The sequence below is a fragment of the Amphiprion ocellaris genome, chromosome 3 (genome assembly GCF_022539595.1).
Source record: "Amphiprion ocellaris isolate individual 3 ecotype Okinawa chromosome 3, ASM2253959v1, whole genome shotgun sequence".
NCBI classification, from domain to species: Eukaryota; Metazoa; Chordata; class Actinopteri; family Pomacentridae; genus Amphiprion; species Amphiprion ocellaris.
The window spans coordinates 32,281,868-32,300,712 of record NC_072768.1 but is presented as its reverse complement, the minus strand read 5'-3'; the positions used below and the strand labels follow the sequence as shown (position 1 = coordinate 32,300,712).

At 41.3% G+C, this 18,845-nt stretch overlaps 1 protein-coding gene across 2 annotated transcripts in view; it reads right to left on the bottom strand.

The window, feature by feature from the left end:
• gnao1a (guanine nucleotide binding protein (G protein), alpha activating activity polypeptide O, a) overlaps positions 1–18,845 on the bottom strand; it is a 123,224-nt gene that overhangs the window by 83,586 nt on the left and 20,793 nt on the right. For both annotated transcript variants that reach the window (XM_023287417.3, XM_035955889.2), the window contains exon 3: positions 13,991–14,132. In XM_023287417.3, coding sequence (XP_023143185.1) covers positions 13,991–14,132 — 142 coding nt within the window. The remainder of the gene's footprint in view (positions 1–13,990; positions 14,133–18,845) is intronic.

The following is an 18,845-nucleotide window of genomic DNA, read 5'->3' as shown; positions in this document are numbered from 1 at the left end:
CATTGTATATATATATGTACACCATTCCATTGCTGCATCCTGGTGTGTCTCTGTGTTTGCAAACAGCCTTCACTGTATACAGAACAGCGGTACACTATCTGTGGTCTGAACTGACACAGCAATTGATGACATTTGGCTGTTTTTGCAGAGGAATGGTAATGTGATAGCGTTAATGCAGGGTGCTTTATCAACCCAATCCGTTCTGTAAAAACACACACACACACACACACACACACACACACACACACACACACACACACACACACACACACACACACACACACACACACACACACACACACACACACACACACACACACGTAATGACACAGTGGTGTATCAATGTGCTAACCCCTGAGGACCATCTCTCCTACTTCATCCCTCCTGCTCTGTGCTCTTTTTCTGTCCTCCACCGCTCTATTCATCATGTTTTACACCTGAGGGAGAATAATTCATGTTTGTCTCCCCCTCTCTTTCTCCCTCTCTCACCCTCTCGGGGGAGAATGTTCCATGTTCTCTCTCTCTGCACCTGAGAACCCAATCCCTGAGGTCATTTGCACATACCCCTTGAGAAAGCTCCACCACTGGACACGCACGCACGCACACACACACACACACACACACGCACACACACACACAAATGCCAGTTGGCTTAATGACTGAGTGATCACAGGTCTAACTAAGTGACTCACTGGCATAAAACCACTTATTTTGCCATAAAAATCCTCTCAGAAACTCTCTATCAGTTTCTGTTACTGCTGGGGGTCTAGAGAAGGACAGCTGGCTCATAAACCAACACATATGGTGCTGTGCAGACGATTTTAGGCACTAGCAGTAAAGTAAGGAGGTTTCCAAAAATAATGCCAAAATTTCCCAATTAACTTCTCCAAAGGTTTGCTTGTGCACAGTTCTTCAAGAACTTGCCACAGTTCTTCTATGGATTTAGGCTTTCTCAGCATCTTCTGCCTCTTCATGTAATCCCAGACTGGCTTTGTCAGTCTTTCTCTGCCTGATGCGTGAAACAATCCTTTTAGCTGCAATCGTGCTCCAAAAACGAGGCTGTCTATAGCTGATTATCTTACAAAGCAAAGTGAGAAGAAGATACCTGACAATGACAACTAGGGCTGCAAAATAAAGAATGAATATTAATCATGATAAAAATTTTGGCTTTCCACAAGTAAATGAACACGACTGATTATCATAATGCTGTTTAAAATGCTTTTAGTGGTTTCAGTTAGGGTATATCTGACATTACACTGCCTTATTTCACCCTTTTAAAGTCATTTTTGGTGAAACACCTGTCTGAGTTGCGCACTGCATTAACTGAATGGGGAGACTAGATGCTTCTCTGTGCACAGCTGACTAGCTAGCATCTACTGTATCCTGCGTGTGAGGTGTTTAAGGAATATCAGTAAATTACAGTATCTAACCAAAAGTAGACATTCAACTGGTGAGTTTAGTATGTTTTAAGTTAATAAAAGTAATGTCAGACAAACTAAGGGACAAAAATGGCAGCAAAATTTATATATTTTCAAATTAAAATACTTGTCAAGCCTTGCATCACCAAAACATATGCTACTAGTGGAAAAATGAGTCTGGAGCCCTGCTATTGCTGTGTGCTTACAGTCTTATGACCTCCCTGATGACACTATGTGATGGACAAGAGTCTAAAGCGGCAGCTAAAGTGCTTTAAATGTTTGAACAGTACTGTACACTTTTACATTTGTTTGTCAAAGTCTCTTTTTCCATTTCTCCATCTAAATTATTTTACTTTGTATCAGTAACAAGTGGAGATCCATTATCCTCACCAAATGTGCGGTTAAAAAAACAGATTCCCTCTACAACTTTGTCCCCACGGATGCTAAATTCAATCAGACGAGTTAAAATTTGGATTAAATCAAGATCACAAAAAGATACGTTTTCAATCTCAGCTGTTCTCTCTGCCTGAAACTCTAAGCTGCCCTTCATTCACTTTGAAGACGAACAAAGTTTGCAGTCATTCATTGCAGAATTTGTGTATCCCCGTGCATGCGTTTGATTTCTGGAAGTGAGAGTTTTCTCTTAGGGTAGTGCTTTGCAAACCAGCACTGATGATTGGCGGCCTCGGTAACTGGGGGCGACAGGAGCAAGGCATCATGGTCCTGTTCTTAGCGGCGCAGTGTTGTGGCTTGGCATTGCAGGACAGGTCCATGTGCCTGTCATATGATGCTGGCAGCACCAGTCTGGCAAATACAGCGAGGAAGTTAGTGAGAGAGGCTGTGTATTAAGTGTGTGACTGTGTGTAGTTTTAGGGAGATTTGTGGAGCTGGAAAACAAGTTGTGTGAGTGTTAATGTGTGTACGTCGCCTCCCCTAAAGGCCCGACTTTGAGCCTTTCTGATGTTATGTACTTTGACGTTTTGTGCAGGCTTTACTATCTAAAAGGCAATGTTGTTTTCCCAGACAGACAGACACACAGCGAATGAAATGAGAGGCTTGAACTAAGTAGAGTTTAAAAACACACTAAGTGGGGTGTAATCGCATGGTCACACCAAAAAACCCTCACGCAACCTTGACATTTTCTTTTGAAGTAATTTTGCCCTCCACAGCTGATGATAGCAGATATAGCAAACATTCTATCAGCTACATGACTTTTCTGTTCATCACTCTGTTTGACACTGACAAATTCAACGAGACTGTCTCTAGTATACATACTGTGTAAAGCTGATTAGTGGTCTAACTGAACACCAAACTGACAAAAAGACAACTTTTTTTTTTTAAACAAAATGTTCATAAATCTCCATTCAGCCTTTCAATTAAATGTATTCGATGCTTTCTGTGTCAAACATGATGTTAAAATTACTATCTTTTGGAATTTAACTGCAATATATTGGTCCCTAGAAAGCTACAAAGTTCACAAAGTTAAAAATGTGCATGTTTTTCTGTCGCAAATTTTCACCGCAAATATGGAGATGATCCGAATGCTAATCCATCCTGTTGTTGAGACTCAAAACCCAAAATTGTGGCGCTAGTGGAGAAGTTATTAAGATCCTGAAAACTATGAATGTCTGCAGTTGATCCCTTGAGACATGCAGCCAGAATGTCTTAACAGCACCTTGAAAAATATAATTTTTGCACATTCAATAGAAAAGAAATAATTAACTGATTGGTTGCAGAGGATAATCAGGAGATTAACCATAAAGAATCGGAAGTTGTAGCCTTAACACTGCACATAAACTGAAATCAAACCATCCGCAGATCACAAGTAACCTCGCATTGACATGACACACACACACACACACACACACACACACACACACACACACACACACACACACACACACACACACACACACACACACACACACACACACACACACACACACACACACACACACACGCTCCCTTGATGAAATGTACAACGCTTGTTTCCTCTGCAGTAAGCATCACTGAGATGTTACTGAGTCAGTCATCCATCCATTTTCTAAACCGCTTAGCCTGTTCAAGGTCGCAGGATGCTGGATCCCTTCCCAGTATGCACTTGTTGGCAGTCTATCACAAGGGGGGCTGGCACACACAGACAGACACACACATACTCACGTTTACACCAACAGGCAATTAATGGGTGCCAGTTCGCTAAACCTGCATGTCTTTGGACCGCGGCAGAGCAGGGAGAACATGCCAGCTGCACATGGGAAGGTCCCAGCCACTCCCCGGATCCGAATCAAAAGGTTAAAACACGCCACTGAACCAAGCCGGGGTTGCTTTAGAGCAGCGACTATCACTGTGCCGGGAAGCCTCCGGTATCCGGTGAGTATTTGCAAATATAGACAGAGCTCAGCTGACTTGAAATGGAAGAGAGTTATTTCTCACAGAGACACAATCAAACAACCAACGACAACATCTGTATCTATGAATTGGCAATAGACCAATTGTAGTGGCCCATATTTAGCATTTACATAAACAGAGAATCACTCCTATTTCTATTTTACATATTCAGTTATAGTCACCCTTATTAAGGAAGAAGCCTAGTTGTGAATGACAAGTTCTCTGCTATCACATCCTGTTAAAACATTACATTTAGTGTATATCGACTCCAAATATTGGCAACAAAGGGCATCGGTATCAGCCGTAATAATCCCATATCAGGTCGATCCCTACAAGCAAGGCATTCTTTTAAACCAGTGGTTCTCAAATTTTTTCTGCCCCCCACTATCTTTTTACAAAACATTATGAACACCCTGAAATTTCTTTAGAAAAGCAAGTTCAGTTTCAATAATATTATGCCTCAGTTGATCATTTCGCGGTTTATCTACAAAGGAACACAACATTTAGTCACAGCTATCTGGAACTGAACAATGTAGTATTTTACTTTAGGATCAAAACAACTTGTCATGGACTAGAAATTATTTAAAATTTACAGTTTTTCAAATTTACAATTTACAGTTAATGTCTTCTCTGTAATTTTTACCCTTTGTAAAGTTGTCCCGTGGGCAGAAATGGACCATCTGGCGGGCCGGTTTTGGACCGCGGGCCGTATGTTTGATACCCCTGGTAGAAATAATCGGAGCAGATGAGACGAGGTGGTGACGTGACCAAGTACGCTGGTGTTCTAATTGCCTATTAACGATGTGTTCTCCCGTTTTTGGGAGTCCGTATTTGCCAAGTAAGCAAGTAAAGACTTGCACAACGGCCAGCGCAGTTTGTGCACCGTGAAAACCAGGCCGATGTCATGCCTCTGCGCCCCCCAGGATGGTGCGCCCCACTATTTGAGAAGCACTGTTTTAAACAGAACAATGGCAATCACATCTTTTCACACAGCTTGATCGAGCAAAAAAAATGCTTTAAGCTGAGTGAAATGTGTGGCGTTTCATAGTTTCCTAATACACGCGTTACATTTTCTTCATGAGTACAACATTTGAAGTGTATCGGCTCCAAATATCAGTCATCTGCCTCCCTTGATGCCCGATAACCAACATCAGTATCGGCCCTGGAGAACCCATATCGGTCGATCCCTAGTGTGTAAAACCGCGTGACATGTGCCTTACAAATACAGCATAAATAACAAAGAAGCATGTTCAAGCTCTGACGTGCAACACTCATGGAAACAGAAAACACAAAGACGCAAAAACACACTCCCAAAATCTCAGGTATGGGATCATGGTCCTCTCTGTTGCTAGGATACGCTTTATTTCTTAGCTCTGACAATCTCACTTTAATGATGCAGATGCTTTCTCTCTGTTCACCCTCTCTCTGGTTTACTATATTTATCTCTCTCTCGGCATGTTCTCACACATTCGGCATACATGCATACACACACACACATACACACACACAGTTGGCCTCAAATTCACACAGTGTGCATATATGTGTGTGTGTGTGTGTGTGTGTGTGTGTGTGTGTTTGTGTGTGTGTGTGTCAGCTGCAGTAACTCAGAGATTAATGACCTCCTATCACTGAGGGGGTGGGATTAAAGATCGAGTGTCTTGATTAATTGATTGAAGTAGCCCATCAGGTGCCTCGTCAAGAGCTTAGCTTATTGATCTATCAGATTTGACTAGATGAAGAGGATGGATCAATGACCGAAAGAATATAGGGAAATGGTGTCTAAACCCTCCCCGCCCGACAGGATTAAATGAGGAAAAGTGACAAGGAAGGAGTATAAAGGATACAAAGAGATAAAAGTAATTGGGGAAAAATGGGAGAGGAGGGCAATATTAGAAGGCCGCGAAGGTGAAGCGATGATATGAAGAAAGAAGCGATGAAGAGAGACAGGGAGGGGACGGAAAGTAAATGTGAAAAAGAAGAAGAGAGGAATGAAAGGACAGACGATGTGAAGAGGGGAGAGACAAAACGATGCTGAAAATAACAAAAGAGGAGGATGGGAGGGGAGGGAGCGAACGAAAAATCAAAGGGAGCTCAGCACTGCAGGAAGGTGGCAGACCGACACACACTTCAAACACACACACACTCGACAACACAACACAAAAAAATCTTCAAACATCTGAATGCGAGTGTGTGTCGGTGGAAGCTCTGGCCATACACTGACCTTCTTAATTTGGCTGTAAGGGAACTATAATGGCACACACTGACTTGCTGATTCAAAGTGTGCTGTTGGGTGAACTAACACCATGAGACTAGTGTGGTTCAATCATGCTCCATTATGATGACAAAGCTGTGCAGTGGCCAAGAAGTCACAGGCGGCATCATCAACGTCCACCTTTAACCTCTTCACTTATGGCCGACCACCTCAGGATGATGCCTATTATTCTGCTCGTTCCTCTCAATTATAAATTCTGCTGCTATCAGCTTTTAAAAGTGCAAGTCAGTAAAATGGAGATGAGGTAACCTTTTTTTTTTACCTCTTTAATTGCATCTCAAACTGTGTATAGAAAAATAAATAAATTTTAAAAAATGTGTCAAACACATTTTTCGGGTCAGTCTGCAGCAGAGCACCCAAATTAGGAAATGTGACTGGTTTTGGAGGTATTTTTAGATCTGTGAAGCTGCATCTTATTTTTTTTTCACTTCAGCTGTAAACAACTTTTTTTAAGTTATTTTTTTCCATCACAACTTTAACTTAAAAAGCGTGAAATATATGAATTTACATAGGACTTGTTAGTAGACACAAGTCACAGCAATGAGATCACAGTTGTTTTACATTGCTGCCCAAAAAGAAACACAGCAGTTACCAAAGTGATTCAAGTTAGTTTCAAAATGCAAGTACACTGCTGAATGTATGGATGTTGTGTCTTATAAAGTGTAATAATAATAATCCCACAAAAACCCCACCAAAACCAGCAATGCTTTCCAATTTAATCTGTCTGTGACTCTTAGCCCCAGTGCCATTGGTTCATACTGAATATACCATTTTATACATGATTTTTGGCATTATATTTGACATTTTTAGGCAGACAGTAGCAACAAAGGCCACCAGCCAGACTCAAAAAGGGGATGCGGCAGTTCATGGGTGGCATCTTAAACCATAAATTACAAATGCAGTGCATACTTTTATTCTTTAAAAGCAAAATATGAAACAACACAAAAAATATCCAATTGTGAATTCTATTTAGCTGTGGATTAGTTCATATTTGGCTTTCAGCAGCATGATCGAGTATGTGGTGCTGATTCTAAGCAAACTACAGTAAAGTTCAAAAGAACCTGCAAAGAATTACATCTTTGAGTTTCTTAGCAAGGTTTAACCCATTGTTTAGCAGTAAATTTACTGTTTTACTTCATATTCAAGGCTTTTATAGAGTTACAGGAGCACAAAGCAGCCATTTTGAATAGCAAATGCAATTAGCTACTAGCTTGTAGTAAAGGATTTAGCAGGCAAGGCTGGTGGAGACTAAAAACATAGCTAAAAGAGAGCGAATATTGCATATAACTCTGAACAAAGATACACATTTTTCCCTCAAAGAAGTGGAACTATGACTAAATATTTTTCTGCTTACCAAAGTGGCCAAAAAAACAAGTAATCAGTTGTGGGTTTAATCATGTTATGCAGACTGCAATACTTGGCTAAAGCACTTTTCTTTCTTCAAAAACTAGTTTGTGAATGTTTGCAGGGTGACTGGAAGTAAAGTGCACTGCACACCTGTCATGCTTACCTCCACTTCAAACTGCTCCTAAGTGAACCCATGTGCACGTTGTTTTATTCTTTAACGAGCAGAGGGAATGCTATTGTCAGAGGGGCGTTGTTCACAAACCCACAACTTGGAGTTCACACACACACTAAGACTAACCCATGAGAATAACTAGTCGGTTTCTACAACAACAGGCATCAACCTGTCTGCCAGCTCCCTCCCTCTCTCTCTCCACCTCTGCTGCTCTGTCTATCCCTTCATCTCATCACCTCCTCTTATCTTCTTCCCCTCTTTCCCTTCGAGAGTCCATCGAGACGCCAAGTGTTTTTCTGATGTCAGTAGTTGTGTACATGCTGCAGTTGAATAGCAGCTGCGTCCTTAATTTCCTTCTTACACCTTACAGTTGCACAGTAACAAATGTAATAATGAGGGTAGAGAGGTGAGATGTATGGATGATTCAATTTATATTACTGCTGAAAGATGGCAATTCAAAACTACATTTAAAAGAATTTCTTTGTATATAAAGTGTATATTTTTGATGCTACGAGAAAATGGAAAGGAAAATCTTGCACTGAGTTCATCTCCATCTCTAGCTTGTACCGTATTTACGGTATGTAGGTCCACTGCTGGCGCCATTCAGCCTTTGACTTCATTTATTTCTTCCAGCAAGCCTACCGACATTGAACAAATAAGGTTGAGCATGCATGCGCACACATAATGTAATGTCACCGGCCTTGTGTGGATGCATTGAAGCAATTAAGTGTATAGAAAATGGAGCCTAAGGCCGATGCATCAGTAAGGCGCACACACACACACACACACACACACACACACACAGAAAATCACTAGCATTTGCTCTAGGCTGACTCTTTAGATCAACTGATGCTATTCAGAGAAGTCGGTACGAAAGGCTAAATTGCAGATTTGTATAACCGTTGCAGTAGATGTACAATCAAAGCCAGCTATGCTTTGATAATTAACTTCAGTGTACAGAAAACCTACAATATAGGTTCAGGCATTTGACTTGTTTAGACATCAATTCATTCTGCAGCATGACAAATCTGTAGCGCAGCTCTGCACTTCCTTGATTTAATAAAGGCCCATTGAAGTATTCGCAGGTGAATATTATCAGTTGCTTATCACCAATATACAGGACTGGTAGAGTCCCACGAAGATAAATGTTTGCATTTTTGCTGATATCTGGCTCTCATTTTTCTTGGTTATGTATGACTACTTGCTCAGTTTTGGCGTTGACCATCCAGACATTGAGGCAATGTGACAACCACCAAACTGACAGCAAGGAAAGTCCTGCCTCTCTTATGGCTAATTCATGGTTTCTATATCCCAGTATGCAGACTTTAGTAACTCATACTGTTCTATTCATGGTGCAATAGGTGCACGTTGCTCTGCCACAAACACAAAGTTTAATTAATTTCCCAAATTGTAATCTGTTTTGTTGCTCACCTTGTTGTCTGCCGCCTCTTGATCAGGCCGTTATTGTCATTGAGAACCAGTTCTCAACTAACTTACCTGGTAAAATAAAGGTTAAATAAATAAATAAAATAAATGTTTGTATTTTTGGTTTTAAGGAGAACTGAAGAGGAAACCACCAACTAAACCATATGTATGAGAAGTATCACAGTAATAACCACATGTAAGGGTACTTCAGAAAGTTCCCATCCAAGAAACATCTCAGAATTGTTCTTGTATTACTTTTCAACATAATCTCCTTTAACTTCAGTGCACTTGGTCCATAGATGTTCACTCAAGCTTCACTACCCCTTTGCAGAAGAAGGTCACATCTTTAGCCTCTAGATATTCCTCAACAGCATGCATGACCTGATTATCACTCTGAAAATGGTGACCATGCAAGTTTAGGAAATGAACAGAAGTCAGACGGTGCAGGTCGGGTCTGTAGAGAGTGATATAAGGCTTTACAGAAAGCTTAGTTAGGCACTAGTTTCTGGGTGAACTTCTTGAAGCACGCTCGTAAACATGCAGGGAAATTCGAAGCCGTAACAAGGTGCAGCAGGAGCTCCAAGTGATTTTGCTATTTAGTAATTGCCGCTTTGTGGAGGAGCTGAGTGCATATTCAATTAGCAGATGATAGGAATTGAAAATTTAAAATGCCAAATGCCCGTGGAGGCTTTTGCGGTTCAATCAAAGTATCTGTGGTGAGGCCTTTGCCTGTGAACTTTCGTCTTCTCCTTCTTTGAAACCTGAGTGAAAAGTGCTCAAAGATTCATACGGCAGTGACAACACACGGTCTATTTCGGGCCTGCTATCATTGTGTGTGTTGTGTGTGTGTGTGTGTGTGTGTGTGTGTGTGAGAGAGAGTGTACTGTACATGTCACACCGCCCTTGGACACAGGCTTGCGGAATGTGTTGAGAGCAAGGCAAAACACTGGGTTGCCACAGCAACTAGCGAAGGCTAGGGAAACAGATGGGTGGGAGGGTGTTATCAGAAGGAGAGGTGAGAACGAGCACAAGACAAAAAAAAAAAAAGGTAAAGGAGTTTAACGTTTGCAATAGTAATATACTGTAAGAAAGCAAATGCAGTGAGTGAGTTGGTTATGTTAAAAAAGAAATGCAACGTGCAATTTTCTAAACGCATGAAAAGGTGTCCTGTTTTGAAGCAAACTCCGCATCCTTTATTGGCGTGAGAAGGATGTCACAAAGTCCTGTGGTTACTTTGAGGGGAAGTCAGATGTAGAGTAGTTTAAACAGCTCAGTCTGCTCTCTATTTCTGTTTCATGTCCACTGTCACATTTGCTCTTGAATAATCTACTTTCCTTCCTCTTTCCCTCTTACGCGTTTTTGGCTTCTTTAACACGTTCTTGACCTTCTTCTCAACCTTCCGTTTAGTCACGAAATGCCCAGGACTTTAATTTCATTTGCTGCCATAATTACTGCAGTACACAACTCTTCACTTGGGCTGTCTCATCAAAATAGTCAGAGTTACGTGTCAGAATATGGAAATGCAGGCAAAATAATACCACAGCTTTAACAACACTGCAAGGTTGAGGTCCGCCAGTGGCCTTGTTCCAGATGGTACAAGAACAAAATCTTAAGAAAGGGTAAAAAAAAACTCAGAGAAAGCAGCCACAAGACAGAAGTCCTTTGTCTAACTGGGTTTACAGTGCAAAGTTTGGCCAAACGTCCCAGGAGATCAGTATGCAGTTCTTCAATATTCTCACTTATGTATTGGCAATAAGTCCAATTTGCTACTTACAAAAGCACAAAAGGTATTGAAAGCTGAATAAAGTAGGTGTTCTGTTCGTATATCTTGTTATGTATGAGTCAGTGTGTATTTCATATGATTCATTTGCAAAGTTTGGATGACAGACTGCCTGGTTGATATGTTAGCAGACACAAGCTTAAAACATTACACTATCGCTATCAAGATTATCTATATATGCTGTGTGATGTTTATGCTGAAACAATCACTACTGACATAATGATCTGACATTTTAAACTTTCAAATATCAATTTTACCCTTAAAAAATCCATCCAGGATCAGTTGGGCTACATGATACTGTTGAATACAGTTCAGCATACAGTGGAAATAAGCCAATTTCAACAGGTTTATCAAATTTCTCAGTTGCAATGGCAAGATTTTTCTTTTTCTTTTTACATTGCTAACACTTTAAGAATGCTCAGCACTGCAGTATGAAGGTGCAGGACTGAAAAGTTAAATGAATTTACAATACGTTGTTTATACTTCTGTGTGTTTTCCCTTCTTCCCAGTAAACAAGTTTACCAGGTTCAGAGCAAAGTCAAAATGCTAGTGAGAGTTATGAGTTGTATTCGTTGCATAACTCAACACCCCTGCTATCTATCCATCCATCCCTTTTTCCAAGTGACTCTACAGCAACAACAAACCTTCACGCCTTAGGCCTTTCCGTTCACCTTTAGAAAATACACTACCGAGACATATTAAATGCTCACACACATACACAAGGAAACACACACTCAAGGCAACACACACACACACACACACACACACACACACACAAACATGCAGATATCATATCCTAATCAATAGGTGTATTGTTATTTCAGCCCTTCTCACTGAGCATGAATAGCTTCGTTGTGATTAAAAATATACTCTGCCTTTGGGTAAGGTTAAGGCCAATGACACAGATCTGTGAGTGTGTGGGTGTGTGGGTGTGTGTGTGTGTGTGTGTGTGTGTGTGTGTGTGTGTGTGTGTGTGTGTGTGTGTGTGTGTATGTGGGGGTGGTGGACTGAAAGAGATAAAACTTGGATCTCCTCTTCTTCTCGCAGTTACGAAAACCTGCTACTAAAGACAAACCCGTGACCAATAGCAGACGCCACAGCTAAAAAGGCCAAGTTAGCGCCACATTCAGCGAAGCATTTCAGACTGTCATCACGGCATCATCCTCATGACTATTATTCCAGTTTCATCTTCATCAGCAGCAGCCACACATTACTGTCATTGCTGGCACTGTTTCGTTGCATATGCCATCAAGAACAACAGCATTGAAGTAGTTCTGCTGACATTTTTCAGCGTAAGATTGGCGCATAAGTTCGCTTAAAGAGCAGACTGGGTCAAAGAGCAGTCCTAAGACCAATACAGGGCACTCCTATAAATAAATTGGCAATAAATACATCATCTGCTGTAAGTATTATTTATTTCCTAGAAGGAGGGAGGCTGCTAGTTCATGGTAGAAAGCTGTGGCATCCAACACTTGTTCCAACAGTTTGCATTTAAGAGCTAACACATTTGATCCGCTGTGCCTCACATTTAATTGGAGAGCTTATATATATTGTGTTTGAATTCACCATTTGATACGTTCTATAAGTCCCTTTTTGAAATAAATCCATTAAATGGAAATTCAGTGTAATCCATTTGGAGCCAGTGCACTTAAATATATATAGAAAACTCATGTCTTGGCTTGTTTTTTTTAGAATTAAAGGACCTAAAACTGAGGCACAGGTCAGGAGACGCTGCTATAATGCAACACTGCGTCTCGTTGGTCCTTACATTCCTAATTAAGCTCGTCCCGTTGCTCTTCATTGATATAGTACTGATGCTCTTCTGTGGATTAGACTCATAATCCTCAATTAGCGTATCATATATTGAACTTGTATGCATTAGGATTTGGAGGACTTAGGAGCACCACTAACTTAGATTGGCATGAAGGAATTTTGGCACAAGCGTGACAGGGTTAGTTGGCAGGCATTCACCATTAGCCTCCGAATGAGCGCTGGTGTAGACACTTTAACAAATAAAACGAGCCAGGGTGCTGAAGAGATGACACCCTATTAAAAAGTCTAACTGATATCTGTTGCTCATGTTTAATCCAAGCCAGAGGAAAAGGTTGTATAAATCATGAGGATATTTGAAGCAGGACTTGAATACTTAAAAAAAAAAGCATTGGGCAAATAACTTATAGTGTCATAAAAACTCTGTAAGGCTGCAGATGATTAATGTGTTGCTGTGGATTGTCGTTTCAGCATGAAAAATGAAGGCAAGCACTTGTTAAAGAAGATACACAAGCAGAGTACTGAATATACACGTGTAACTCGTCAGAACTGCAATGCAGCTGCAAGTAGAAAGTGTGCATTAAGCATTAACATAAATCTGTTAAAGACCTTGAGTCATGTGCGGTATGGGAGCCTCTGGCACCGTGACTGAGTATGTGGCTGCCACATTGCTATACTGCTGCACCCGAAGGTCCTTTGATAGATAATTAATCTCACCATCTTTCAATTCTCTGCCACAAATCATTCCAATGGCAGTTTTATGGAGCTTCAACATTAACAGCTTCCATCTACGCTGCATTGCTTAGCTATTGTATAAATATACTATGAATACAGTCATTACACACAGGGACAAGTTAATTTGGATGTTAATTGTAGTGTTGTCCTGCACTGACCACGACAGGTTCAATACAATGATGGAGCTGCAATCAAAACAATGTTGGCATTTTGTCGATCTCCATACAGAGGAGGTCAGGGGAAGGACCTGAAGCCGGCAGAGATCACCGTGCTGCTCAGATACTTTATCAGATCCGATACAAGAGCTGGACTCCTGGTGCTTTGGTTGAAAGACAGTAACTCTGTGTAAAGGTACATGACGGCCTCTCCCTGAACCACACCAGCTCTTATGGCGTTCATCCAGCGGCTGCTTGCTAAATTCAGGACTGGAGGCAGAGCATTTTTGGTGAATGAGCTATGTTGATTGACATTTTCAATTAGCCTTAATCAGTTCACAGTTTTGGACTTGAGAATATAAACAGTCTTGGGACATTTCCATCTGTGACAGTCATGTTTCTGTACTGCATTTCAGTGTGACTGCATGCAATCATTTGCTCTGAATTTGGTGATTGTATTATGTATGTTTTGTGTGTATGCGATTCCACTTGCATGCGACTGCCGGACACGTTCGTACGTGCACTGACCTTGCGTTCTTTGTCTCCATACTCCAGGCCCAGCGTATCCATGGCACGGACGATGGCGGCCAGAGATTGGATGGTGTTGCTGTAAACGACAGGCTTGTACTGCTTTACATCATCGCCAGAGAAACCATCCTCATGGATAATCCTAGAAACACACAGACACTCATGTATTAGCCAATGGGTTGAGGATTTAGCATTTTGCTTTCATGCACATGTATAGAAATGAGAGAACCTTAAATACTCTGCGCACAGACCTACACATAGCAGTACGAGGGAGACTGCATTTGCATGAACACAAAGGGGTTGCGTGAGTATGCCCAAAATGGTTTTACAGACAAAATATTTTGTGCATTGTCAAATTTAAATAAAAAGAGCACTGCTTCCATTGCCACATTGTGCTACATCCCTGATATTATGAAAACTCTTTGCATCCCAGTAAGACCTAAAAGATGGTTCTTCATCTGAATGCACAACATCTTCTATAGGAGGGAATTTATAAATAAATCATACCCAAAACGCCTCAGTTACTAAACATGTGCTTATTGAATAACAGTACAATGTACCTATGCTCCCTGAATGCTTCACATGTAAAATCTAGCTGTGCACAGAGAAACCTGTAGTCTCCCCACTGAACTCCTACATTGCACATAACTCAAACAGGTGTGTGAAAAAGAATGAAATCATGTGTTCTGATGTCCCATCTATCCAAGTTGGATGTAAATTTTATGTATGAGCAGAGCGCACATTTCGAATGTCAATATCGCAGTTGATAATTTATTGGAAAGCAAAATCCTGAATGTGATTAACAGAGTGGGTTTGGAAATAGTGGGGGGAAGGAAGACAGAGAGAAACACAGGTGGTTGAAGGAGGGCTACAACAAAAACACAAAAGAGAGAGAGAGCGGAGGGAAGGGTCTATAACCAGTAGGCTAGGCTGACATTTAGGCACACGGCGCTCACAGAAGGCCTCTCCTGCTGTTTCAAATGCCATGATGTCATTCACAGCAGCTAACACAAGGACACAAAGGCAGACAGACAGTTAGCCGGGCAGACAGACAGTACATATAGACAAATCAGACAAAGTCAAACAGAGAGAGATGACAGCGAGATGGGCAGCCAAGAACAACACACAGGACACCACAAAACCACAGGCTGATACAAACAGACAGATGCAGGTTGGGGGTATGTTGTGAGGCGATTCACACAGACAAGATCCCCACACAAGATAACTTGGGTGAACAAGCTTCCCACAGAGACGAGCTCAGGATCGAACCCAGCGTCTTCTCGCAACACACCTTCAAACGGCGAAATCCATCTCTGCCACACTTAGAAGTGGCTTGTTTTTCCCGTGCATGAGTGTCTGTATGAGATATCTAACCCTGGATCTTTCACTGCCCACTGGTATAAACGCCTTTTTGTTGAGGCGCTGCACTCCTGACTCCTCCTGACACACCATACAGATTAGCCAATGGGCATACCAACCGCTATGGTGAAGACACCACCAGTTTACCAGCCTGCTAGGACAACCAATCAAAGGAACATTTCTGTTGACTTGATGCCAATGTGACTTTTAAACCTTGCACCCTAAACCGTGCGTTACACATTCAAATCACCCTTCAGAAGACTGAAATTCAAAGAGGTTTTCAAGTAGAAGAACTTGAAAGAACTGCCTGACTAAATTTACACTAATACAGCTATGAACAGAATACAGCCATTGTAACAGGCCTATATGTGCTTCAGTGCTAAATCCAAGGGAATTATTCACAAAATTTTTAAGTTCCTGACCTTGGAGAAGTTATAAAGAACATTTTTTAACTACGTGGATTGGAACCATCCATCCATCCATCCATTATCTATACACCGCTTAATCCTCACTAGGGTCATGGGGGGGGCTGGAGTCTATCCCAGCTGACTCGGGCGAAGGCAGGGGACACCCTAGACAGGTCGCCAGTCTGTCGCAGGGCTACATACAAAGACAAACAATCACTCTCACATTCACACCTACGGGCAATTTAGAATAATCAATTAACCTCAGCATATTTTTGGACTGTGGGAGGAAGCCGGAGTACCCGGAGAAAACCTACGCATGCACAGGGAGAACATGCAAACTCCATGCAGAAAGATCCCGGGAAAGCCGGGACGCGAACCAGGGACCTTCTTGCTGCAAGGCGAAAGTGCTAACCACTACTCCACTGTGCAGCCCGGATTGGAACCAAGGGCACTTAATTAAAAATGCTCAATAACATTCAAGAAATTTGCCTGCAGTGGTCATGTTGTGTAATGCTGGAAAGCTTAATGAAAGGATGAATATTACATTTTCTGACATATTCTTTCGTGCCAAGAGTACATGAGTATATCAATCTCAAACATCTTTTTTTCAAAATCTTTTTTTGACAAAAAGTGTATTGGATTAAAATTGCATACTCCGCCTTTAATATCTCATATCTGTAGAATTTTAAACGTTAAGCACCAACATTCTCAGAGAGGTGATGGTATATAATCTAAGACGTTTTAAGTGGTTTCACTTCGTCTCATACATGCACGAGCAAGCACACACACTTCTATCTATCTCCAAAACACCTCAGCGGCTATATGCAGGGTAGTTAGTATGTATCTGAGCTGGTTTTTGGGAGTGTGTTTCAACATATTGCAAACACATGCCATTATACATCTGTAAGCAAGTTTGAGTGTGTGTGCATGTGTGCAATCATGTTTATGTTGTGTGTGTTTGTGGTTTTGAGGACAGCACAGTCCCGGGTAGTGTAATGTTTCAGATCAATCAGGCAGCCTGCCAGTCCTATATAAATACACCACGCTTCTATTTACATCACTGACTTTCACACAGAGGGCCAAAGCACAGATCTATACACTGGAAGTAGGACAGAAAAAGTGTTTATTCGTTTCTGTACAATGTGCACATCAGCTAACATGTTCAACAAAATTACATTTGGAGCCTAAGCACTGGTGCAGATGAATATATACCACACCGCAGCAGAAAATCGATTTCTACTTCCCCTTTCTAGCCCGGTGTTTTATTCTTTACTCTCTTTTCTTACTTTGTTGTAATGACTTGCCAACCAAATACTTTTTCTGAAATTCCTCCCTCCATCTTTGCTTGCACCACAGAGGTGAAACAAGGACAAGGTCCTTAATTTGATGCTGCAGTCTCTGCGGAAATAGTGCGTTGAGCTTAAGATGCCAAGAGAGTGGGTGATGTGTGTTTCACAGTAACATGAAACACCAATAAGAAGGAACCTAAAAAATCTGAACCAGGGATTCCTAAAAGGCTGGTATATGAGCAATTCATGTTTCTAACACGAGACATATGAGCCGGCTCGCTCATAAAGTGTCAATAACATCTGTGTGTGTTCAAAACAAGGGCAGAGGGGATATTTTCAGAAACCTGGAGACAAATTTAATTACTATATTTGATAGTTAACCACAAAAGAATCATCACTATCTTCTTAGTAAGTTAATGCTATAATCCAGGCATTTTCCAACTTATTATTTATCTGATTTTTATTCAAGATGAGAGATCTTCAACAACTGGTGATAACAAAATAACATTAATTGACCAAATTTTTAAGCAACATACATTCAAGTTCAAAAAGTCAAGACAGCCAAAGCACACTGGAGCCTAGTGGGAGAAATGGCATTGTTTCCCTGCAATCAGTGCCATCAGTGTGACTCCTGAACTTGTGATTACACCACCGATGCGACATCTCTGATGATTGAGCCAACACAAAACTGAGGCAGACACAACTTAGACAGCTAGTCCATATTTATTTCTGACTCAGACATACTCTTACATTTGCACGAGTTGGAGAAATGGTGTACTAGAGGAAAACAAGACAGTGATAGCAAACTCTCTGTTGCAACTTTCATGCGTAAAGCCAACTGCAACAACAAAGTTGCCAACCAAAATAAGACGGAAAAGCTACATTCTAACCAAATTCATCGGCAGACAGTGTCCCTGTGAATTATCTCCAGCTACACTGTATGTTTAACATCACTAACAATCTACTAATGAATAGAAAGTCAGTAGATCTCAAAATGGAAAACGTCCCACTTCATAATGTATTCATAAAAAGAAGTATGGGCTGGGTCCGGGTTGGCTTTCTGTTTGATCTGGACTTTGAAAAGCCCTTGTCTAATCCTTATTACTTCTGGGAGAAAGAGTAAGATGGAGTGACAGAACAAGAGAAAGGTTACAAAAAGCGAATACAGCTGAGCACAGGTTTAAAACTAGTGTTGCAGCAAGTGTTACTAGAGGTCCCGCTGACTTGTTTCCATGTATATGTGTGTGTGTGTCTGTGTGTGTGCAGCTCGCTGGCCTGCTGACGTGAGCTTTCATGCATGAGGACCTTTTCTCATTACCCACTCTCCAAGCCCTTCTGTCAGCAAAGAGAGAACACTGTGTGTGTGTGTGTGTGTGTGTGTGTGTGTGTGTGTGTGTGTGTGTGTATGTAGGTGCGTGTGTGTGTGTGTGTGTATGTGTGCAATTTCACGTAGCTTTGGCACAATCTGCATGGTGACCTGAAACATAGTTTAGTTTCACACTGAGCCAGACAGATGGACAGAGAGACAGACATATGGGCAATTTAACCACGACATTATTCCATGATATCATTACGTGGCTGCCATTTTGGAGGCCAAATGGCAAGTGTTGTAAGCGTGATGACATCTGTCAGCCAGCAGTCAATATCGTATTAAAGAAGTTTGATATGTGGTATCCCAAGCGGTAATGCCCCTATGAAATTTGATAATCACTGCGTTTTATATTACAAATATAATCGTGCCGCTTCTAATGTGTGTTATTGCTCAACAGGGATTCAACAGGTGTGTTTGGGGTAGTTGGT